We start from the raw sequence: 20,212 nt of genomic DNA on the forward strand, positions 1-20,212 counted from the left end.
TTGATTTATATTATGCCTAACATTATAGAATTTAGGTTGATCAAAATCATGTCACTTCCAATGAAACTCTGCCTAGAATTTTTTCCTAGTCCTACTTCTTCCCCAAACTCTTATATTTCGTCTCCCCTCCCACCAGGTTACCTAAAACTAAGAGTACTTTTTGAAGGAAACTTTTTGGGCTCTGCATTCAAATAATTTTTGAGCCCTGGTTAGTCTACTCACAAATATTTTTCTAATTCAGTGGTTTTCAAGGTTTTTGTTCTCAAACTCTTTTATACTCTTAAAAGTTATTGAGAATTGCCAGGTGCGGTGGCACATGCCTGTAATCCCAGCAGCTTGGGAGGCTAAAATAGGAGAATTGCGTGTTCAGAGCCAGCCTCAGCAAAAGCAAAGCACTAAGCAACTCAGTGAGACCATGTCTCTAAATAAAATACAAAATAGGGCTGGGGATATGGCTCAGTGGTTGAGTACCCCTGAGTTCAATTCCTGATACCAAAAAAAAAAAAAAAAGAATAGATATTGAGGATCTATAGAGTTTGTATTTTACCTATTGATATTTAATTTACTGTATTAAAACAGTAATTTTTAAAACATATATTCATTGAAAAATAGCAATGATAAAACCATCACATTAACATACATAACATGTTCAGTCTGTTGTAATATTAGACATCAGGTAGTCTCTGGGAAATTTTATTGAACATTTATGACAGATAACATCTTAGTATTATTATGAAAATAGGTTTGACCTTGTAGAATTCTTGGTTTTTGGTTTTTTTTTTTTTTTTTTTTTTGTACCAGGGGATTGAACCCAGGCATGCTTAACCACTGAGCCACTGAGCCACATCTTTAGCCCTTTTTTATATTTTATCTAGAAATAGGGTCTCACTGAGTTGCTGAGGCTGGATTTGAACTCGAAATCCTTCTGCCTCAGCCTCCTGGGTTTCTGGGATTATAGGTGTGGGTCACCACACCTGGCTTGTGGACTTCTTGAAAGGGCCTAGGCATTGCTGGGGTCCCTGATCCGTATTCTGATTTTTTTATCCATCCTGTCATAGGCTTGCTCTCTGGACTATAACATAAGAAGAGCCTCCTAATGGGCTTTCCCTCCATCCCACCGCTGGTTACCAAATTATCTCCTTAAATCACATATCTGGGGATATTAAAATGCTCAGTGACTCTTGGCTGGCTATTAAATAAAATCCAAATAACTAGGCTTTCGTAGTCTGGTCCCAGCTTGTCTAGTTTGTCATTTCCAGCTCCATCCCCATATGCCCAGTCTTCTACCTACACCAGATAGTTTTCTCAAACATGTCACACCCAGATGGCTCTGTGCCTTTGCTAGGCCTTCCCCTGGAGGACCCTTCACCAGCCTAACTCTCTGTTCTGCTTGGGAACTTACTATTCACTATGTGACCAAGGCTGGTCTCAAATTTAATCCTCCTGTCCTGAGTTGCTGGATTATAGGTGTTCCTGTTTATTCTTTTGTTTTTTAGAAATTATCTAGTTTTGTTTATTTATTTTTATGTGGTGCTGAGGATTGAATCCAGTGCCACACACATGCTAGGCAAGTGCACTACCACTGAGCCACAACCCCAGCCCCTGTTCATTCTTTATTGTCACTTATGGAACATCTCATTCTTCCTTTTGTCAGGACTAGTCTTTCTTACTCTGTGCTTTCACAGCAGTTTGTTATATTATGTCAATGTTTTTATCATTTTTTAATTTTACTTCATTTTATTAGTTTATTTTGTGGGGGCAGGTACTGGGGATTGAATTCAGGGGCACGTAACCACTGAGCCACGTCTCCAGCCCTATTTTGTATTTTATTCAGAGACAGGGTTTCAGTGAGTTGCTTAGTGCCTCACTGTTGGTAAGACTGGCTTTGAACTCGTTATCCTCCTGCTTCAACCTCCCAAGCTGCTGGGATTAGTTTATTCTTTACATATTTGTTTTTCTTGATCATGTCTTATTTTTGTATTTTGTAAATGCTGAGTGCTTTCCACAAATTATCTCACCAGCCATGTTAAATACTTTGCTATCCCCATCTTACTAGTAAGGAAGCTGAGATTCAAAGAATTTCTAAAAACTCACCTAAACTTATACAGCTGGTGAGTTTAGAGAGTCAGGATTTGAACTCAGACACTCTGGCACCAGAGCCTGTAATCCTAATATCTTTTCTGAGAGGGGTAGAGGATAGAAAACAAATTAGAAGACATGTGCCTTGCTTTATAGAACCCTTTTGCTCCGTTGTAATATATAGATCACAGGTACTGTAGGAATTCCAGTAAAGAAGCCAAAAAAAGCAGTGGCATTGAAAGTAGAAATGGCAAGCCCAACCAGTAATATAGTAGGTCTGGGACCCACTATTCCAGACTCCAGATTCAGAGGACTGGTATTTGCATGGCAAAGCTGATAAACACCAATCTGGTTTCCTAGCCCAGGCCGACCTTAGTAAAACAGAGTAGGACAAATAAGGGAAAAAAATAAAATAATGCAATCAATGATCCTTTCAAAATATTTATTTATGAAGCAGTTGTTAAAAGTAATACTGCCTCAGCCTATTACATTAAAACAGTAATTTTTGCTAGGTGTGGTGGCACATGCCTTTAATCCTATCGACTCAAGAAGCTGAGGCAGAAGGACTGCAAATTTGAGTCCAGCCTCAGCAAATTAGTGAGAACTTGTCTCAAAATAAAATAAATAGGGAAATTTTTAAAAGGACTAAGAATGTAGCCCAGTGGTAAAGTGCCCCTGGGTTCAATCCCTAGTACACCTTCCCTCAATACAAAACAAAACAGTAATTTTGACTGGCTTAAAAAAATAATAACGATAGCCTGGTCCTTATTTTCTGGCTTATTTTTAGAAGGGGCTATCACAATCCAAAATCAGTTTTTGTTTTGACACTGCTTTTAGATGTTTTCTCTGTCTAAACATCTTGATGTCATTTCTGTTTTAGTTTATGCTGAAAGAATTTGAAACACGCAAGCAACAGCACGAGCAGCTGAATGAGGCAGCTCAGGGCATACTAACAGGCCCTGGAGATGTATCTCCATCTACCAGCCAAGTACAGAAAGAACTCCAAAGCATCAATCAGAAGTGGGTCGAGCTGACTGACAAACTCAATTCCCGTTCCAGCCAAATTGACCAAGCTATTGTTAAAAGCACCCAGTACCAAGAACTGCTCCAGGACTTATCAGAAAAAGTGAAGGCAGTTGGACAGCGACTAAGTGGCCAGTCAGCCATCAGCACCCAACCTGAGGCTGTAAAGCAACAATTGGAGGAGACCAGTGAGATTCGATCTGACTTGGAACAATTAGACAATGAGATAAAGGAGGCTCAAACACTGTGTGATGAACTCTCTGTGCTCATTGGTGAGCAGTACCTCAAGGATGAACTGAAGAAGCGTTTGGAGACAGTCACCCTGCCACTCCAAGGCTTAGAAGACCTTGCAGGTGAGTTAGGGTGAGGAACATACTCTTACCATTATTAGTGGCAACAGAAAAAAGGAATGGCTTAGTAGTAGATCCAAGAATCTAGAATGACTTAGATTAGCTCTTGGATTCAGAATAGTGTTAACCTGTTCCTTCTTCCAGTGACAGTGAGAACTGCTGTGGTTATTGCACACTGAACTCTGGCAGTATCTGGAACTTTACATAGCACAGTCCTAGAGATAAAAACTCTGATTCAAAGTCAGCAATCAGGTAGCCTCTCATGCCCATAGATGTACTAATAGGTGGAGTTACTTGCACACTTTCACTGATACTCACTTCTTTTCTTTATATTATAGGTACACACATACTTGAGCTCATAACCTATATATGCAAAGTGAAAATGTACTCTGGACTTCTTATGATGACCTTACATAAGGCAAATTTTATCATTGATTTATTGCCTCTTTTTCTGGAAATTTTTATGACTTTCAGTTTCCACTAGCTTAGAAGTAATCAAGTCACCTTACAAAGTTGATCTTAAATAAGATATAGAGCCTCCTTTATCTCATTGTCATTGTGAAGGAGCCTAGCTGTGTGTCTTTTTTATGGTAGATTCTCAATTAACCTTTGTTTCCCTTCCCTTAAGATCAGCAAACATTTTTAATGCCATGTTCAGGCTTGATTAATTTCAATTTTGTTTTCTCATTTCAGCCGATCGCATGAACAGACTCCAGTCAGCTCTTGCCAGCACCCAGCAGTTCCAGCAAATGTTTGATGAGTTGAAGACCTGGTTGGATGACAAACAAAGCCAGCAAGCAAAAAGCTGCCCAATTTCTGCAAAACTGGAGCAGCTACAGTCTCAACTACAGGAGAATGAAGAGTTTCAGAAAAGCCTTAATCAACACAGTGGTTCCTATGAAGTGATTGTGGCCGAGGGGGAATCTCTGCTGCTTTCTGTACCCCCTGGAGAAGAGAAAAGGACTTTACAAAACCAGTTGGTTGAACTCAAAAGCCACTGGGAAGAGCTTAGTAAAAAAACTGCAGACAGACAATCCAGGCTCAAGGACTGTATGCAGAAAGCTCAGAAGTATCAGTGGCATGTGGAAGACCTTGTGCCATGGATAGAAGATTGTAAAGCCAAGATGTCTGAATTGCAGGTCACTCTGGATCCAGTGCAACTAGAATCCAGTCTCTTGAGAGCAAAGGCTATGCTGAGTGAGGTGGAAAAGCGCCGCTCCCTGCTGGAAATACTGAATAGTGCTGCTGACATTCTGATTAACTTTTCAGAAACCGATGAGGATGGTATCCGGGATGAGAAGGCTGAGATCAACCAGAATATGGATGCCATTACAGAAGAGCTGCAGGCCAAAACTGGGTTGCTTGAAGAAATGACTCAGAGGCTCAAGGAGTTTCAGGAAAGCTTTAAGAATATTGAAAGAAAGGTTGAAGGAGCCAAACACCAACTTGAAATCTTTGATGCCCTGGGCTCTCAAGCCTGTAGCAACAAGAACCTGGAGAAGCTAAGAGCTCAACAGGAAGTGCTGCAGGCACTGGAGCCTCAAGTGGACTATCTGAGGAACTTCACTCAGGGGCTGGTAGAAGATGCACCAAATGGATCTGATGCGTCCCAACTTCTACATCAAGCTGAGGTCACTCAGCAAGAGTTCCTAGAAGTGAAACAGAGAGTGAACAGTGGTTGCATGACAATGGAAAACAAGCTGGAGGGCATTGGCCAGTTTCACTGCCGAGTCCGAGAGATGTTTTCTCAGTTGGCAGACTTGGATGATGAGCTAGATGGCATGGGTGCTATTGGCAGAGACACGGATAGCCTCCAATCCCAAATTGAGGATGTACGGCTATTTCTGAACAAAATCCAGTCCCTCAAGTTCGACATAGAGGCCTCTGAAGCAGAGTGCCGACAAATGCTAGAAGAAGAGGGGACTCTGGACTTGTTAGGTCTCAAGAGGGAGCTGGAAGCCCTGAATAAACAGTGTGGCAAACTGACAGAGAGGGGGAAAGCTCGCCAAGAACAGCTGGAGCTAACATTGGGTCGAGTAGAGGACTTCTATAGAAAATTGAAAGTACTTAATGACGCAACCACAGCAGCGGAGGAGGGAGAGGCACTCCAGTGGATAGTGGGGACTGAAGTGGATGTCATCAACCAACAATTAGCAGATTTTAAAGTAAGTCTCACTCTTATTTTTTTTCTTTTTTTATCTAATACATATATTTCCTTGCTTGTAACTTCAATTCTAGCTGAGACAGTTCTATTGTCTCATTTGCATCACCACCAAAGTACGCTAAAGACTGAACAGTCTCTTGGACTTCTATGGAGACTGTTTTGAACATGTTTCTATTGTGATTTATTTCAATTTTTATAACAAAGTAAGGATATAGAAAGAAATATATAAGTCTTAATTCTTATGCTAAGAATCTCCTCTTAGGAGTTCTTGAGATGCCAAATTAATTGTTTTGGTAACTGCAGTGAAGGTATCTTCTGGTACCTATTTTTCAAATTGAGCTATGAGAAACCATAAGATGGACAAGGGCTCATTTTCTGAAGTGTTGATTTTACACAGATTTCAGGGGAAATTATTGATGTATTCTGGAATAAGATGTAAAATTCTCATGAATTGAAGTGAATGAGATGTGACACTTCAAAGAAATTTCCCATTTAACAGAAAGCAGCTTAAAAATATAGCTCAGGCTCCTCAAGAGTACACGTTCTTTGCCTGTAGGAGGTTTGAGAAATACTACCTTAATCACAGAAATATTTTAGTTCTTTACCTGAGTCAAAATTTCTAGCCCTGAGATTTAAATTTAAACAACAGGTCAGGCTCAGTAGCACACAAATGTAATCCCAGCTATTGAGGAGGTTAAAGCAGGGGATCACAGGTTTGGCCAGCCTTGGCAGCTTAGTGAGACCCTGCTAAAAAATAAAAAGGGCTGGGGATGTAACTCAGTGTGAAGAGTCCCCCTGGGTTTAATCTCCAGTACCGCTAAATCAATAAACAAATAAATAAAGCACAGTGATTAGACAGCTGGACCCCAAAGTGTCAATCTGCTGGCCAAGGGCCTGCCCATCTAGACTAATAACTCTTGCTTAAGAGTTTTTTTTTTTTTTTTTTGTACCAGGAATCGAACTCGGGGGCACTCAACCAACTGAGCCACATCCCCAGCCCTATTTTGTATTTTATTTAGAGACATGGTCTCACTGAGTTGCTTAGCACCTCACTGTTGCTGAAGCTGGCTTTGAACTCAAAACCTTACTATCTCAGCCTCCCGAGCCACTGGGATTACAGGCAGGCACCACTGCACCGGGCAACTCTTGAGCCTTTTGCCCAAGAGTTTCCTTTGTTATTAATACCTAAAAATGTCTCACTCAGCCACTGTGTCTTTCATGGTACATGGAATAGATTTAGAAAGGATACTCTCAACAGGTTGTTCCAGCAGCTTAACCCCTGAGCCACATCCCCAGCCCTTTTTATTTTGAAATAGGGTCCTGCTAAGTTGCTTAGGGCCTCACTAAGTTGGTGAGGCTGGTTTTGAACTCATGATCCTCCTGGCCCAGCCTCCAAAGTTCTAGCCACTGTGCTTGGCTAGAATTCTTTCCTTTTAGAATATATAAAGAGGGGATGTTGACATCAGGTCTGAGCCACATGTTTCTTGGAAGGGACTTTGTAGACAAAATTGAAGTGCAAAAAGGTGATTGTTTCACAAAGGCCCCACTAGGAGCTTAAGGGACATTCTGTATGAAAGTGGGACACTAGTTGAAGGCCCCCTTATCACATTTGGAGATAGTACAGTTTGAAGCAACAGAAGTCATCCTATTTGATTTCTTGGAGCACCCTGATAAGAAAGAATAAATAGATAAAATTCAAGCCCATAAGGCAATGCTTGTTCCTTTTCAAAACACCCACACCTCTTCTCTGGTAGCAGTGTGGCCTTCCCTCTGTCATCTTGCATGCTTTTCTTTCCTTTTCTGCTGTAAGCTCCTGGAGAGCAGGGACTCTTCTGCAGATATGTGTCTGTTATCCAGTTGACCTGGAACTGGGTTACTGGAATTAATGGTCTAATCAACTAAACAAATTTTTTAGACAACTGAAGCTTATCCCTATAGGTTCAAAAATAGTCTCATTTAACCAGATTCTAATTTATGTAGAAATTATTTTAAATTTTGTTTGACTAATTTTCACAATACTGTATTGTATATAAGTTTTTCTTAATGAGTACAAATTAATGTTAAAAATATTGTGCAGTTCTCCCCTATGAACATATTCTCAAGGCTATTAGGAGGTTTGGGGCTGCTTTGTGTTTCTAAGTTGCTGTGCAGTTTGAGAACTATGTTGAAGTGCTTGTTTGGGGCCTCTGCAGTGTTGAACTGGTCAGATTGGCTATACGTACAGGTGCATAGTGAGGAGGTAATTTCTGTTTTTTTCCCCCCAGACTTATTCTTAGAAACCAAGAATAAAGTATTTTTTCCCATGATGGCAAGTATTACAGTTGGCTCTGTGCATCTGCAGGTTCAACCAATCATGTATTAAAAATATTTCAGATGGGGGGAAATAATAAAAAATAGCAATACAAAATAATACAGAGTTAAATAATACAAATTTTAAAACAATATTGTATAACAATTTGCATAGCATTTTCTTTGTATTAGGTATTACAGTAATCATCCAGAGATGATTTACAGCTATAGGAAGATGCAACTACTATTTATTTTATATAAGGAACCTGAGCATGCATGGATTTTGGTATCTGGGGCCACAGAGGATCCTGGAACCATTGCCCCAATAATACCAAGTGTATTACTGCTATTGCTTTGCTCTGCCATTACTGGGTCTGCCTGTAGCAGTCTATCCCCTCTTTTCTAATAATTAGTGAGCTAGAAAATGAAGTAAATAAGGCTGTTGAAATTTTATTAACTATGAGGTAGACCTCCTGGTGCTCAGGAGCTCAGTAGTTGCTTAGTTGCTTGTCACAGCCAACTCAGTTCATTGGTTTCTAAGAATAAGCCTCCTACCTTGAATACCATGGATATGAAGGCTGGGACCAGTCAGCCAGGCATTGACAGAGTGTGTAGTATAGACTGGTGTTGACAACCCTGTTGTGACCCATCATTAAGTCAATAGCTAGTTACTATTAAATGATTAGGGGGCTCAGTGGTAGAGCGCTACCTAGCATGTGCAAGGCACTGGGTTCCATCCTCAGCACCACATAAAAATGAATAAATAACATAAAGGGGTTTAAAAAAATCAGTATCCTTCCAAGAGCTGATATGCAAATCAGAAGTTCCGTTTTACCAGTCTACCTTTAGGGAGGTCAAAAGTTTGGTGAAGTTTTTGCCTCCTCCCAGCAAAGGTCTTTGGTCTGGAGGGGAGGGGCATATTCCTGGCTGATCTGCTGAACTCATGGGAAGTGAAAACAATGAGAGGGGAAAACTGTGTCAGTTCCTCAGCCCCCTAGAGGCTATAAAAAGGGAAGGTCTTGGACCCATTCTGAGGACTGAGTCATTTTCATGTTGTGAACGTCGAGTTCCTGGGTTAACATGCTGTAGTCCAGCAGTAGCCAGACTCATGACTCTTCTTTTGGATTCAAGAACCATCCCCCCAAAAAATGACAATAAATATTTAAAAACAACATTAAGTTTTCAGCTCTTCTCCTCCTCCTCCTCCTCCTCCTCCTCCTCCTCCTCAATGGGATCATACTCTCAACACAAGAATCTGCATAACGGAAGAGGATATGGATATGTGAGACAGAAACACAGGCTCTGCTTTGACCTGGTTAACTCCACTGGGAATGGTCAAAACAGAAGGACTAGTCAGATCTGTGGAGAACTTCCAGGCTTGCTTGGAGCTGTGCAATAGACCTGATAAATCCATGCAGCTGCATTTAGTCTATGGGAAAAAAATTTTTCCTCCTTAAGTGAACACAGAAAAACTAAAAGTTTCCCTTGGTTCCTCTGAATAATTTATAGAATCTGGTCAAGCAATAGAACCTCTCAGATGGGAATGAGAAAGAGTTCTTTCCACTCTAAGAAGGCAAAGACCTCAATCTTCCTGAGTTAGGGCCTTTACTGGGTTCAGCTCTCAGTTGAACGTAGAAAGGAAAAAGCCTTTCCAGAAATCATAAGGAGAGTAAGTAGCATGTATTCAGAAAATTGGAAGAAAAGACTAAATAATCTCTTTAGGAAATTCCATTTCCTAAATGAGTCTCTGATTATTGAGGAAATCAAATTGTATGTGCCTAACAGGAGACTAACAAGAAAGGAGGGACCCTTACATCACTGAAGCTTGAGCAAAAGAATTCCCCCAGTATGACATTAGTGGGAAGGGTAGAAAGAAATCTATTAGTTCTTATAATAGCTAGAGGCTTTCCTCATTCTGAAATTCCCTGGGTAGATTTTACTTGTTAAGAATTGAGATTGGGCAGAGGTTGTAGCTCAGTGATAGAGTGCTTGCCTTGCATGTGTGAGGCACTGGGTTCGATTCTTGGCACCACATAAAAATATTGTGTCCATCAACAACTAAAAAATAATAAAAAAAAAGAATTGAGATTATTCTGAGTCTTAACTCTTTCCCTCCCTTGTACCTCTGCTTCTCCACGGGAACCATGTTGACTTGTTAGTCAGAAAGGATGTGGGTGGTACTTTTAGCATCATATTGTCAAGCAGCATCAAGAAGCCTGGCATGTGGTGGCACTTTCCTGTAATCCCAGCTACTGGGGATGCTAAGGCAGGAGAATGACAAGTTCCAGGCCAACTTGGGGAATTTAGTGAGATCCTGTTTCAAAATAAAATTTTTTATAAAGGGCCTAGAATGTAGCTCAGTGGTACAGCAACCCTGGGTTCATTTAAAAGAAAGAAGGGCAGGGGAGGTGGAGGAGGGGAGTCACAAGAAAGAAAAGAAAAAAGAGAGAAACATGGATGAATTGGGCTGCTGGGATATAGGTGTGGTAGTAGGCTTCCCTTGGACTATTCCACTACTAATTCAGGCCAGCAGAGCTCAAGGTCAGGGACTCAATACACTGCAGCTTTTATCTGGGGGAGCTAGATATCCTAGTCTGAGACCAGAACAAGAAAAGTCCCTAAGCTGGGTATGTTGGCAGATGTCTTTAATCCTAGCTACTTGGGAGGCTAAGGCAGTAGGATCTCAAGTCAAGGCTTGCCTCTGTGAAATTTAGTGAATCTTGTCTCAAAAAGGGCTAGAGATGTAGCTCAGAGCATGAGGTGCTGAGTTCAATGTCCAGTACATTGAAAAATAAGATTAATTAAATTATTTTTAAAGTCTTTTAAGTCTCTTGATTTAGCTGGGCATGGTGACACACACCTGTAATCCCAGCAACTGGGGAGGCTGAGGCATGAGGATTATAAATTCAAAGCCAGCCTCAGCAATTTAGCAAGGCCCTAAGCAACTTAGTGAAACTCTGTTTCAAAAAAATAAATGAAGGAAGGAAGGAAGAAAGGGCTGGGGTTGTAGCTCAGTGGTAAAGCGCTTGCCTAGCATGTATGAGGCCCTGGGTTCAATTCTCAGCACCACATATAAATAAATAAAATAAAGGTCCATGGATGACTTTAAAAATATATGTGTGTGTGTGTGTGTGTGTGTGTGTATAGAAAGAAAGAAAAATAAAAAAATTTAAAAGGTTGGGGAAATTAAAAGGGTTGTGGTTAAGCAACCCTGGGTTTAATTCTTGGTACCAAAAAAAAAAATTTTTTTTTTCATTTAATTTTTTGCCTCAGGGTTAGCAAACTTAGGTGCTCCTGTAAGCACATTTGAAAAACCCTTGGAAGACAGGGCCCATCATGTAGTAGAAAGACTGCCAATTGGTATGGAGGTACTTGCCCCTTCCTTTCAAATGATTACAAAGGCAGTATCAGCCCATCTATGGTTTTGCCAATTAGTATACCTGCCTTGGAGCAAGTCACTAAAAGATAAAGCAAATGAGGTCAGCATTATCTACCTGCCCCAGGAGAGAAAGAAACTAAAACTTAGTATGGCTTATCACTTGCAGGCTTAGGTATCAGATGGATTTATAGCAGCCAAGATAAGTAGGTACCCTTTGCCCTGTTCCCCTGCCTTGTGCTGACCCTTTGGCCTGCCCCTTCCTTCTTCCCTCCCTTCCTCCCTTTTCCCCCATCTTTCCCTCTTCCTTCCTTCCTTCCTTCCTTCCTTCCTTCCTTCCTTCCTTCCTTCCTTCCTTTCTTTCTCTTCCTTAAATAAGGCTACTTCAATAGAAACTAAGATCCAAGGAAGTAAAGAAAATAGCCTACAACAGGCTTTCTCAACTTCAGCATTATGAGATTTTGGACTGGGTGTTTTTTTGTTTTTTTAGAGGACTCTTTTGTACATGGATATTTAATAATATCTCTGACCTGTAACTACTAGAAATAGTAACTTCCCAGTTGTGACAACCAAAAAATGTCTTCAGACATTGTCAAATGTCCCCTGGAAGGCAGAATCGCCCTTCTGAGAACCACTGCCCTGGAAGAAAATTGTCACTTATGTATGGAACATATAGGATTCAGTTAGAATGGGTACTACTTGATTAAATTAAATATTTATATAGCAAGCAGTCTTCCCATAATCTGATTGTGACTCTGTAGTAAGAACTGCCTCTAAGTCAACCTTCCTTTAGCCACTGGATTCTTTATTTTTACTGGTGCTAATCTGTGTCTGGCTCAAAAAGCTCTAGTCACTTTCCCTGGCATGTGAAATTTGTGTACAGTTGTTGATGGAGGTGTTTGGCTGATGATACGTTTCTAAAGAGAAGAGGAGCTTCCTTTGTGGAAATATTTCAAGGAGCTCCCTTGTTCTGTGCCTTTAAGGGGAGGCGATAGTATGTCAGTTGTTCTCTGCAGCCAACCCAGTTTGGCCACTGATATTTATAACCCTTATGTGAACCCCCACCCCACCCCCCCAAAGAATTCCAATGCTCTGTAATAATCTTCTCCACCCCCATCATACCAACTGCCTGGGGAGAAAGCAAAGGAGCCTTTGAGGCCTTTAAGTTTTTCCTTCATATTGAACCTTTTCCAGCTCCCTTTTAAAGTATTGCCACTTGGTATTTTAAATGTAAGCATCACAAGGAAAATCCCAAACTTGCAGCCGTTACATCATCTTAAAGAAGTCCACGCCTCAGTGAAGGTAGTGAAATCAAATGGAAAGTTGTCAAGAAAGCATGGATAGATTTCACAAAAATCTGTCTGGAAATTTTTACAGCAAAGGGAGATTTTTAAAGCAACAAATCAATATATCCTCGACCAAAGAAAATGTGCAGTTTAACTTGAGTTTACCGAAATCCTTCACATACAGTATCAGCACCTAGCATTCACAACTGAGATTCATCATATGATTTTGTACAGGAAGGAAGAAAAGTCTGTTTTCAGAAAAATACTACAGTGTACAAGTCCAATCTCAGCAACATAGCAAGACCCTGTCATAAGGATCTTGTGCACTTTCAAGCTGACTGGATAGTGTATGAGCTATAAGCCATGAGCCTTTGGGAAGTGTTATGAGTTACTCTGAAGGCCCTTGATTGTTACTGTTGGCTACTTTACCAGGAAATAGGTGAATCTCACTGGTAGTTGAGTCAGGACATTGCACCAAAGCATCACTGCCCCAAATGGCTGTGTCTTGTCTCCTAAGACCTGCCCAAGTCTCAGCTGTCCTAGTTTCAAAATGTAGCTATAAAGAGAATGTTTTCTTCCCCACCTTCTTTAAGATTTTGCCACAGTGGTGCACACCTGTAATCCCAGTGATTTGGGAGGCTGAGACAGGAGGATCATAAATTCAAAACCAGTCTCAGCAGTTTAAAGAGGCCCTAAGCAACTTCGCAAGACCTTATCTCAAAATAAAAAATAAAAGGGCTGGGAATGTGGCTCAGTGGTTGAGTGACTCTGGGTTCAATCCCTGGTACCAAAAAATAAAAAACAAAACTGCCACAACCAGGTACTTTTCAAATCTGAGTCTCTGGTATTGGCTGTGCAAGATTAATGGGACACTCTTAATCCCAGGCCCTCACAAACCAGAATTCCTATTTCAAAGGGGGATCTCTCAGAACTTTGGGCTACCCAGAGATGAGAAAATTGCTACATGATGATGTTGCATTGATCCCTTTGTGGGGATTAGAAGGAAGGGATTCCATGTTCCTTTTAATCTGTCTTATTGAGCACTTACTGTGCTAGTCCTTGGATGGTTGCTGGGTTGCAGACAGTCTCTGGTTAACGATGTGAAATATACACAAAGAATCACAGAGGTAGTGGTTATTTAAGTGCTGCAAGAAAGACCTGAGTCTAAATGACCTCTAGTAATCCTGTTGTAAATCAGACATTTTAAATGGGAGATTTGAAAAGGTAAAAGTAACTTCTTCAAGTCATTTAGCAAGTCAATGTTTAAGTTGGGATTGAAAGGTCTATTAGGTACCAAAATTCATGCTATCCCAGTGGTTCTAATCCAGGACAGTTTTCCCCTTGAGGGACACTCTACCACATTTAGTTCAGAGACATTATTTATTGTCACAAATGTAGAAGCTGCTTCTGGCATTTAGTGGGTGCTACATACTGCACAGTGGATACTACAACATGCGGATAGCCCCTTAACAGTAAAAGACTTATTCAACCCACTTCTAGAAAGATGGAAATTAGATTTTTGCCTTTTTTCCAGTACAAGAGTTCCAGAATGCTACCTGGGGAAGCTTCTGTGGTTTTCCTCCCCATTTCCAAAAATCAATTAAGAAATAGTGTTGCTTCCAAGAGTGACTTATACAGATTTGTTGGATAAAATCGGATCTTGGTGAACTAATTTGAGTCAGTGGCTAAAGAATTCCCTCCATGCTTGACCAGTCCCCACCCCACTCTGCCACAAGGATCCTGCTGTGGAAATCAGTCAGCTGTGTATCTCAAGCAACTTCCTGTAGGGTGTGTTGTGGAATGGCATCGGCCCCTGCACCAGCTGGGAGTGCTGATCTCAGTGTGATTTTTATCAGACTGTCTCTTTTGAGCTTTGCTGTTTGGAACAAAGGACCCTCTGTTAGGAAAGCAGAGCGCTGGTATGATTGGACAGCCAACATATATGCACATGGTTCCCACAGGGGGGAAAAAAAAGAGAGACAAATTATTCTGTACCTTCTATAACTTGGGTCATCACCAAGGTGAATTTCCTGAGCTTTTGTATGTATTCATCCTTCTTTCTGTGAGTGCTTATCCTTCCCCAAAATTAATGCAGGAGCCACCTGATCTGAAGAATTAAGCTCTGATTCCAATTCTATCTACTCTGTAGGAGTTGGTGTTTCCTTGTGTGTCCTGAAGGAATTATCATCTTAGCCCAGTTTCCTCACCTCTCCATCTTTCCTTCAGAGTTTCATTTCTTCTCTACTACTAGTTGGCATATGTTAAGAGCACACAATCTCATTTCAAATATTCGCCCAAACACAGCAAAAACAAAGCAAAAGAAATTTGCTACCTCATATGCATTTGAAGTAAGCCAGACTCTGAAAGATTCTAAATGCTAAATCATACCTTTAGGGGTTTTGTGAGAATTAAATGAAGTTATATAGATAAAAGCATTAGTTATTAGGTGTTCATTAAATGAAAATGTCCTTTTTTAAATAAGCTTATTCAAATATACAAATGAGTTTTGTGAAATTTCTATTCCCCCCGCCCCAGTACCAGGGATTGAACCTAGTGCCTTATACATGCTAGGCAAGGGCTCTGTCATTAAACCATAGCCCCAGCCCTTTTATTTCAAGACATGTTCTGACCATATTGTCCACAGTAGACTCAAACTTGTGATCCTATACCTTAGCCTCCCCAGGAATTGGGATTACAGGTCAGGTGTGTGCTACCACACCTAGCTGTGAAATCTTTTTAATAAGAACCCTCGTCCCCTTTTGTGCCTAGGGACAATCATTCTTCAGAAGATTTGATCAAAATCACAGCACTAGATTAGATTAGCACTTTTCTTAGAAAATTGGAAATTATGAAGATAAAGTAAAATTTGTTTATGGCAGCAGTAAAACAAGTGGATGGTCAGACAGCTTTTCTGAGTCATATTTGTAGGAACAAGTTTAAGAGTTGTTTCTGGACTGGAGTTGTGGCTCATTGGTAGAGCGCTTGCCGAGCATGGGTGAGGCCCTAGTTTCAATTCTCAACACCGCATATAAATAAATAAAATAAAGGTCCATTGACAACTTAAAAAATATATTTAAAAAAAAAAAAGACTTGTTTCTGACCCTAGTGTAGCAATGCATAGTCAGGTTTAGGTCATTACTCCATAACACAACTTTAAATATTTTTATGTACATACAAAAACATACATACACATATACATACATATGTCCATGTTCACTTGTTCATTCGAATTTATTCTTATATGCATCTTATCAGAATCCCACAGCCAGCAAGTTTTTCTGAGACCATTTTGGCCTTGGCTTATGTGCTCTACAAATCAATATTATTTTCATATCATTAACCAAAATTAACCAGAAGACATTACCAGCTCAGTGACTTGCCCAGACAGACTCAGTTACCCATCAGATCAGCTATAATGATCTCAGGGTCCTTGGCCTAATTACATAGACCATGTTATCTTCCTCTGTTGTATTACAATGGCAACTACCACATCAACATCTTTAGGAAATATATCTTTTAATTTTAATTAGTCTTTATTTAAAATATTGAGATGTAAGGGGGAAAATATCAGCATAGTTTCAGAAGGAATCAGTTTAAAAACAGATATAATTCATTTCCCTGCCAGTTGCATACCAGATTCAGATATTTTACAGAAATATCTTATCTTTATCCTTCAATTATTTACAGTGTGAACAAATACATGTTTTGTTTTTGTTTGGTACCATGGATTGAACTCAGAGGCACTTGATCACTGAGCCAAATCCCAAGTCCTTTTTGTATTATATTTAGAGACAGGGTCTCACTGAGTTGCTTAGCGCCTCACTTTGGCTAAGGCTGGCTTTGAACCCTGGATCCTCCTGTCTCAGCCTCCCGAGCTGCTGGGATTACAGGCGTGCACCACCATACCCAGCTCAAATACATGTTTTTAATATTTGATTATATGTATATATGAATCAAGTGACAGGATAAGAATTCAAAGAAATTGGACTCAGGTTTTCTCCTGCTGAATTTCATTGTGTCTATTCAATTGAACCATTTATATCTTTATTATCTATTATATTTTTTTCACTTCCAAAAGATAAGCTCTGAGTCAAATTCTTTAAATTCAAATCTGTTTGTCTGTAAATAATGATAAGAATTGCTTTAGTAACACAATGAGAAGTTTTAAAAAATCTCTGTATTTTTTATTCTAACTCCTTTTCTAATGCACCCTTGCAGCATTCATTATTCCTTAAATATTCAGCCCAGATTCAGCCTTGTTCCTTGAAAATAGCCAAGCAACTTTGTGATAGTCATGCCACCCTGAAATTAGAAAAACTGTGAGTCCCAGCAGAATGTCCACATCATCATTTTCTCAGGAAAGTGCCCCCTAAACTTCCAGGCCAAGTCTGGCCCTCTTGACTCATGGTCTTGTACTGTTGGCTTTTCTTTAAGAGTACTTATGCAATTAAAGTGAAATGAACTTCTGTCTCCATGGCTAGCATGTAGGCTCCTGAACATGTCTTGCTCATCACTCTTTCCTGTGGTGTCTGGCATATTTGTGACAATAAATATTTGTTGAACAAGCTGAGCATGATGGTCACGCTTTTAATACCAGCTACTTAGGAGGCTGAGGCAGGAGGATCACAAGTTCCAGACTAGCCTCCACCATTTAGCAAGACCCTCAGCAATTTTGAGACCTTGTCTCAAAATAAAAAGGACTGGAGATGTCACTCAGGGCTGAAACACCCCTGGGTTCAATCCCTAATATAAAAAAAAATTTTGATTGAAAAAAAGAATCAAGTATACAACTTAATTACTTGCTTCAAGTGGACAGAAAGAAGACCCAAGGAGACCAAAGAGAGACTGGTTAGAAAGGTAGATTTGGGATAGCACTGGTTCATGGAAGCCAGAAGAACAATCTCAAGAAGGAGGACCAATACTCACTCCTTATCTTTAATACTCGGTCATCTGACCCAGCACCCATCATTGTGCTGAAACTGTTTTTGTTTTTGTTTTATTTTTGGCAGAGTGAAGGGGGTGTATCAGCGATTGAACCCACAAGTACTCAACCACTGAGCCACATCCCCAGCCCTTCAGCCCCCCCCCCTTTTTGTTGTTGTTGTAGGTGGACACAATACCTTTATTTTATTTTTATGGGGTGCTGAAGATTGAACCCAGTGCCTCACATATGCTAGGCAAGCGCTCTACCACTGAGCCCCAGCCCTTTTTATTTATTTATTTTTTTTTTTGCTAAGTTGCTTAGGGCCTTGTTGTTGCTGAGCCTGGCTTTGAACTTGCCATCAAACTGCCTCAGCCTCCGTGAGTTGCTGGGATTACAGGAGTATACCACCACACCCACCTGAAACTGTTCTCTTAAAAGTATTCATTGACTTCCTAGTTGCCAAGTCTAGAGGCTGGTCTAAATCACTGATCTCCACTTTCTTAAAATCATCCTGTCCTTTTACTTTCATGACATGGTTCTCTCCCTGTCTCTTCTCTGGGTGCTCCTCTGCTTTCCTTTTTGTTTGTCTTCCTTCCTATTAAATATGTATTTCCTGAAATTCTGCCCATCTCTCCTCACTCCGCACTCAGCCTCTGAGATGGCCAGCCCCACACTGTTACATGAAGGAAGGCTTTTACATCTTTGTCTCTAGCCCACTCTAGAGTCTCTTGTCTAAGGATCCCTTCTGGAGACCTCCACACAAGTCTTTGGATGCTCTACACTTGAATTCAAATAATTTCTTCCCCTTGCTATTGTTTTATAATACTTCTATGCCCATAGTTACCCAAGAGTAATACTATAATATTGTCTTTTAAAAAAATTTTTTTAGGGGCTGGGGATGTGGCTCAGCGGTAGTGCGCTCGCCTGGCATGCGTGCGGCCCGGGTTCGATCCTCAGCACCACATACAAACAGGGATGTTGTGTCCGCCGAGAACTAAAATAAATAAATATTGAAAATTCTCTCTCTCTCTCTCTCTCTCTCTCTCCCCCTCTCCTCTCTCTTTAAAAAAAAAAAATTTTTTTTAGTTGTAGATGGACACAATACTTTTCATTTTATGAATTTATTTTTATGTGGTGCTGAGGATCGAACCCAGGGTCTCGCACGTGCTAAATGACAGCTCTATCACTGAGCTATGGCCCAAGCCCTAGTATTATCTTTATTTTTTATTTCTCCTCTAACCTCTACCTTCTAGCTGGTCCAGCTGTAAAGTCCAGACCTGCCTCTACAGTTTCTTTCACAGCTCATTTGCACTAGCTGTTATTTATCCTAGTATGTTTAAGATCCTAAAAGCTTCATTTGTTAAGTTAAAGTTGTGTGTTTTTAAAAATGAGATAAATGGCATTTGAATGAACACCCTGACCCATAATCTTAGGAAACTTCCCACATATCACCCCTGGTCATGACCTGCTGATCAGTTTCAATTAGCTAAATCTTGATGTAGTAATGGTTTTCTGAATAAAACATAATTTCCCCAGCTTGCAATTCAGAGGCCTTGGTTAAAGGACCTTTTAGCTACTTACCAGTATGACCTCTCATTTTTCCCTTTCATATGCCCACAACTTATGCCACACTGAATTAGAATTTGCTTCTTTAGGGACTATGCCATACCTGCCTCTAAAACTGTACTTTAGAAACACTGACTTTACCATCTCTGTATATAGAAATCCTAATGGGTAGATGTGGTTCCCTCCATGAAGCCTTCCTTCCTGTCTCTCACCCTTCCTTTAGGCCTTCCTTTAAGCCCCATGTCTTTTTCATCACCACTGTCTTGGCAACCACTAATCTAAAAGAGGAATTGACATACAGTCATTTGGAAAGTCTACAAGAAGGAAAGGGCTTACAGGGGTCATGAGAGTTCCTGCAGAGTGTATGGAAAGTTTTCTCATGGGTTTGGGAATACATGAGAACACAAAAAAACATCAAAACCCTTTTAAAATAAACTCCACATCATGCTGTTTTGCTCTATGGAGCCACTCTTTGGCCATCTTTATAATAATAAAAGTACCAGAGGTATAGTAATAACTGATGTTTAACAGGTACAAACTAATACTGTGGAGTTTCTACTTGCCACTAAATAATGTTTGCAAAGTCTATCTAAGATGAAAGACATTTTATAGTTTTAAAATTGAGTAAGATCCATTTTTTTTTTCTCTATTCAGCAGTAAATCCTCTAAGACAAAGCCCCCATCAAGGTGGATGAAAAGGCATTTTAGAATCTAAGGAGGTGTGGATGTTGGGTCTCTAGATTGTCCTGAGGCCAGGCAGTTCAGATCTGGAGCAGACTAAGGCAAAGTGCCAAGTCCAAAACTTGGAAAGGGAGGTGTATAGGGTGTGAGGAGACTCCACCCAATTGCCTTTAAATAGGAAGGAGCTAGAAGCACCAGGATTGTTTTTCCTTCTAGATTCACTAAAGGAAAATCTGACACCAGATTCTGTTCTTAGGAATTTCAAAAGGAGTAGAGAATTCTTTGAGCTCAGTTATCATCTAACTAGAAACTAATTTGAAATTTGGCTGAGTGCTTATGCTTGTGGTTTCAGGGGTGGGGAAAGCATCCAAAGAGATACTCTGGAGCTGTGTTTCTCTTTTAAAAAGTTTACACACAGCATGTGAAATGAACAGATGCTTTTTTTGTTGTAACTATCAGGGCAACAAGAGGCTG

General features: G+C 40.3%; 1 protein-coding gene across 1 annotated transcript in view; it reads left to right on the top strand.

Moving 5' to 3' along the window:
* Positions 1-20,212, top strand: part of Macf1 (microtubule actin crosslinking factor 1) — a 327,009-nt gene that overhangs the window by 232,649 nt on the left and 74,148 nt on the right. Inside the window, exons 57-58 of the mRNA XM_077791438.1 lie at positions 2,960-3,455; positions 4,146-5,617. Of these exons, the coding sequence (XP_077647564.1) occupies positions 2,960-3,455; positions 4,146-5,617 (1,968 nt within the window). The remainder of the gene's footprint in view (positions 1-2,959; positions 3,456-4,145; positions 5,618-20,212) is intronic.

Source organism: Urocitellus parryii, chromosome 11 (genome assembly GCF_045843805.1).
Source record: "Urocitellus parryii isolate mUroPar1 chromosome 11, mUroPar1.hap1, whole genome shotgun sequence".
In the NCBI taxonomy this organism is placed as follows: Eukaryota; Metazoa; Chordata; class Mammalia; order Rodentia; family Sciuridae; genus Urocitellus; species Urocitellus parryii.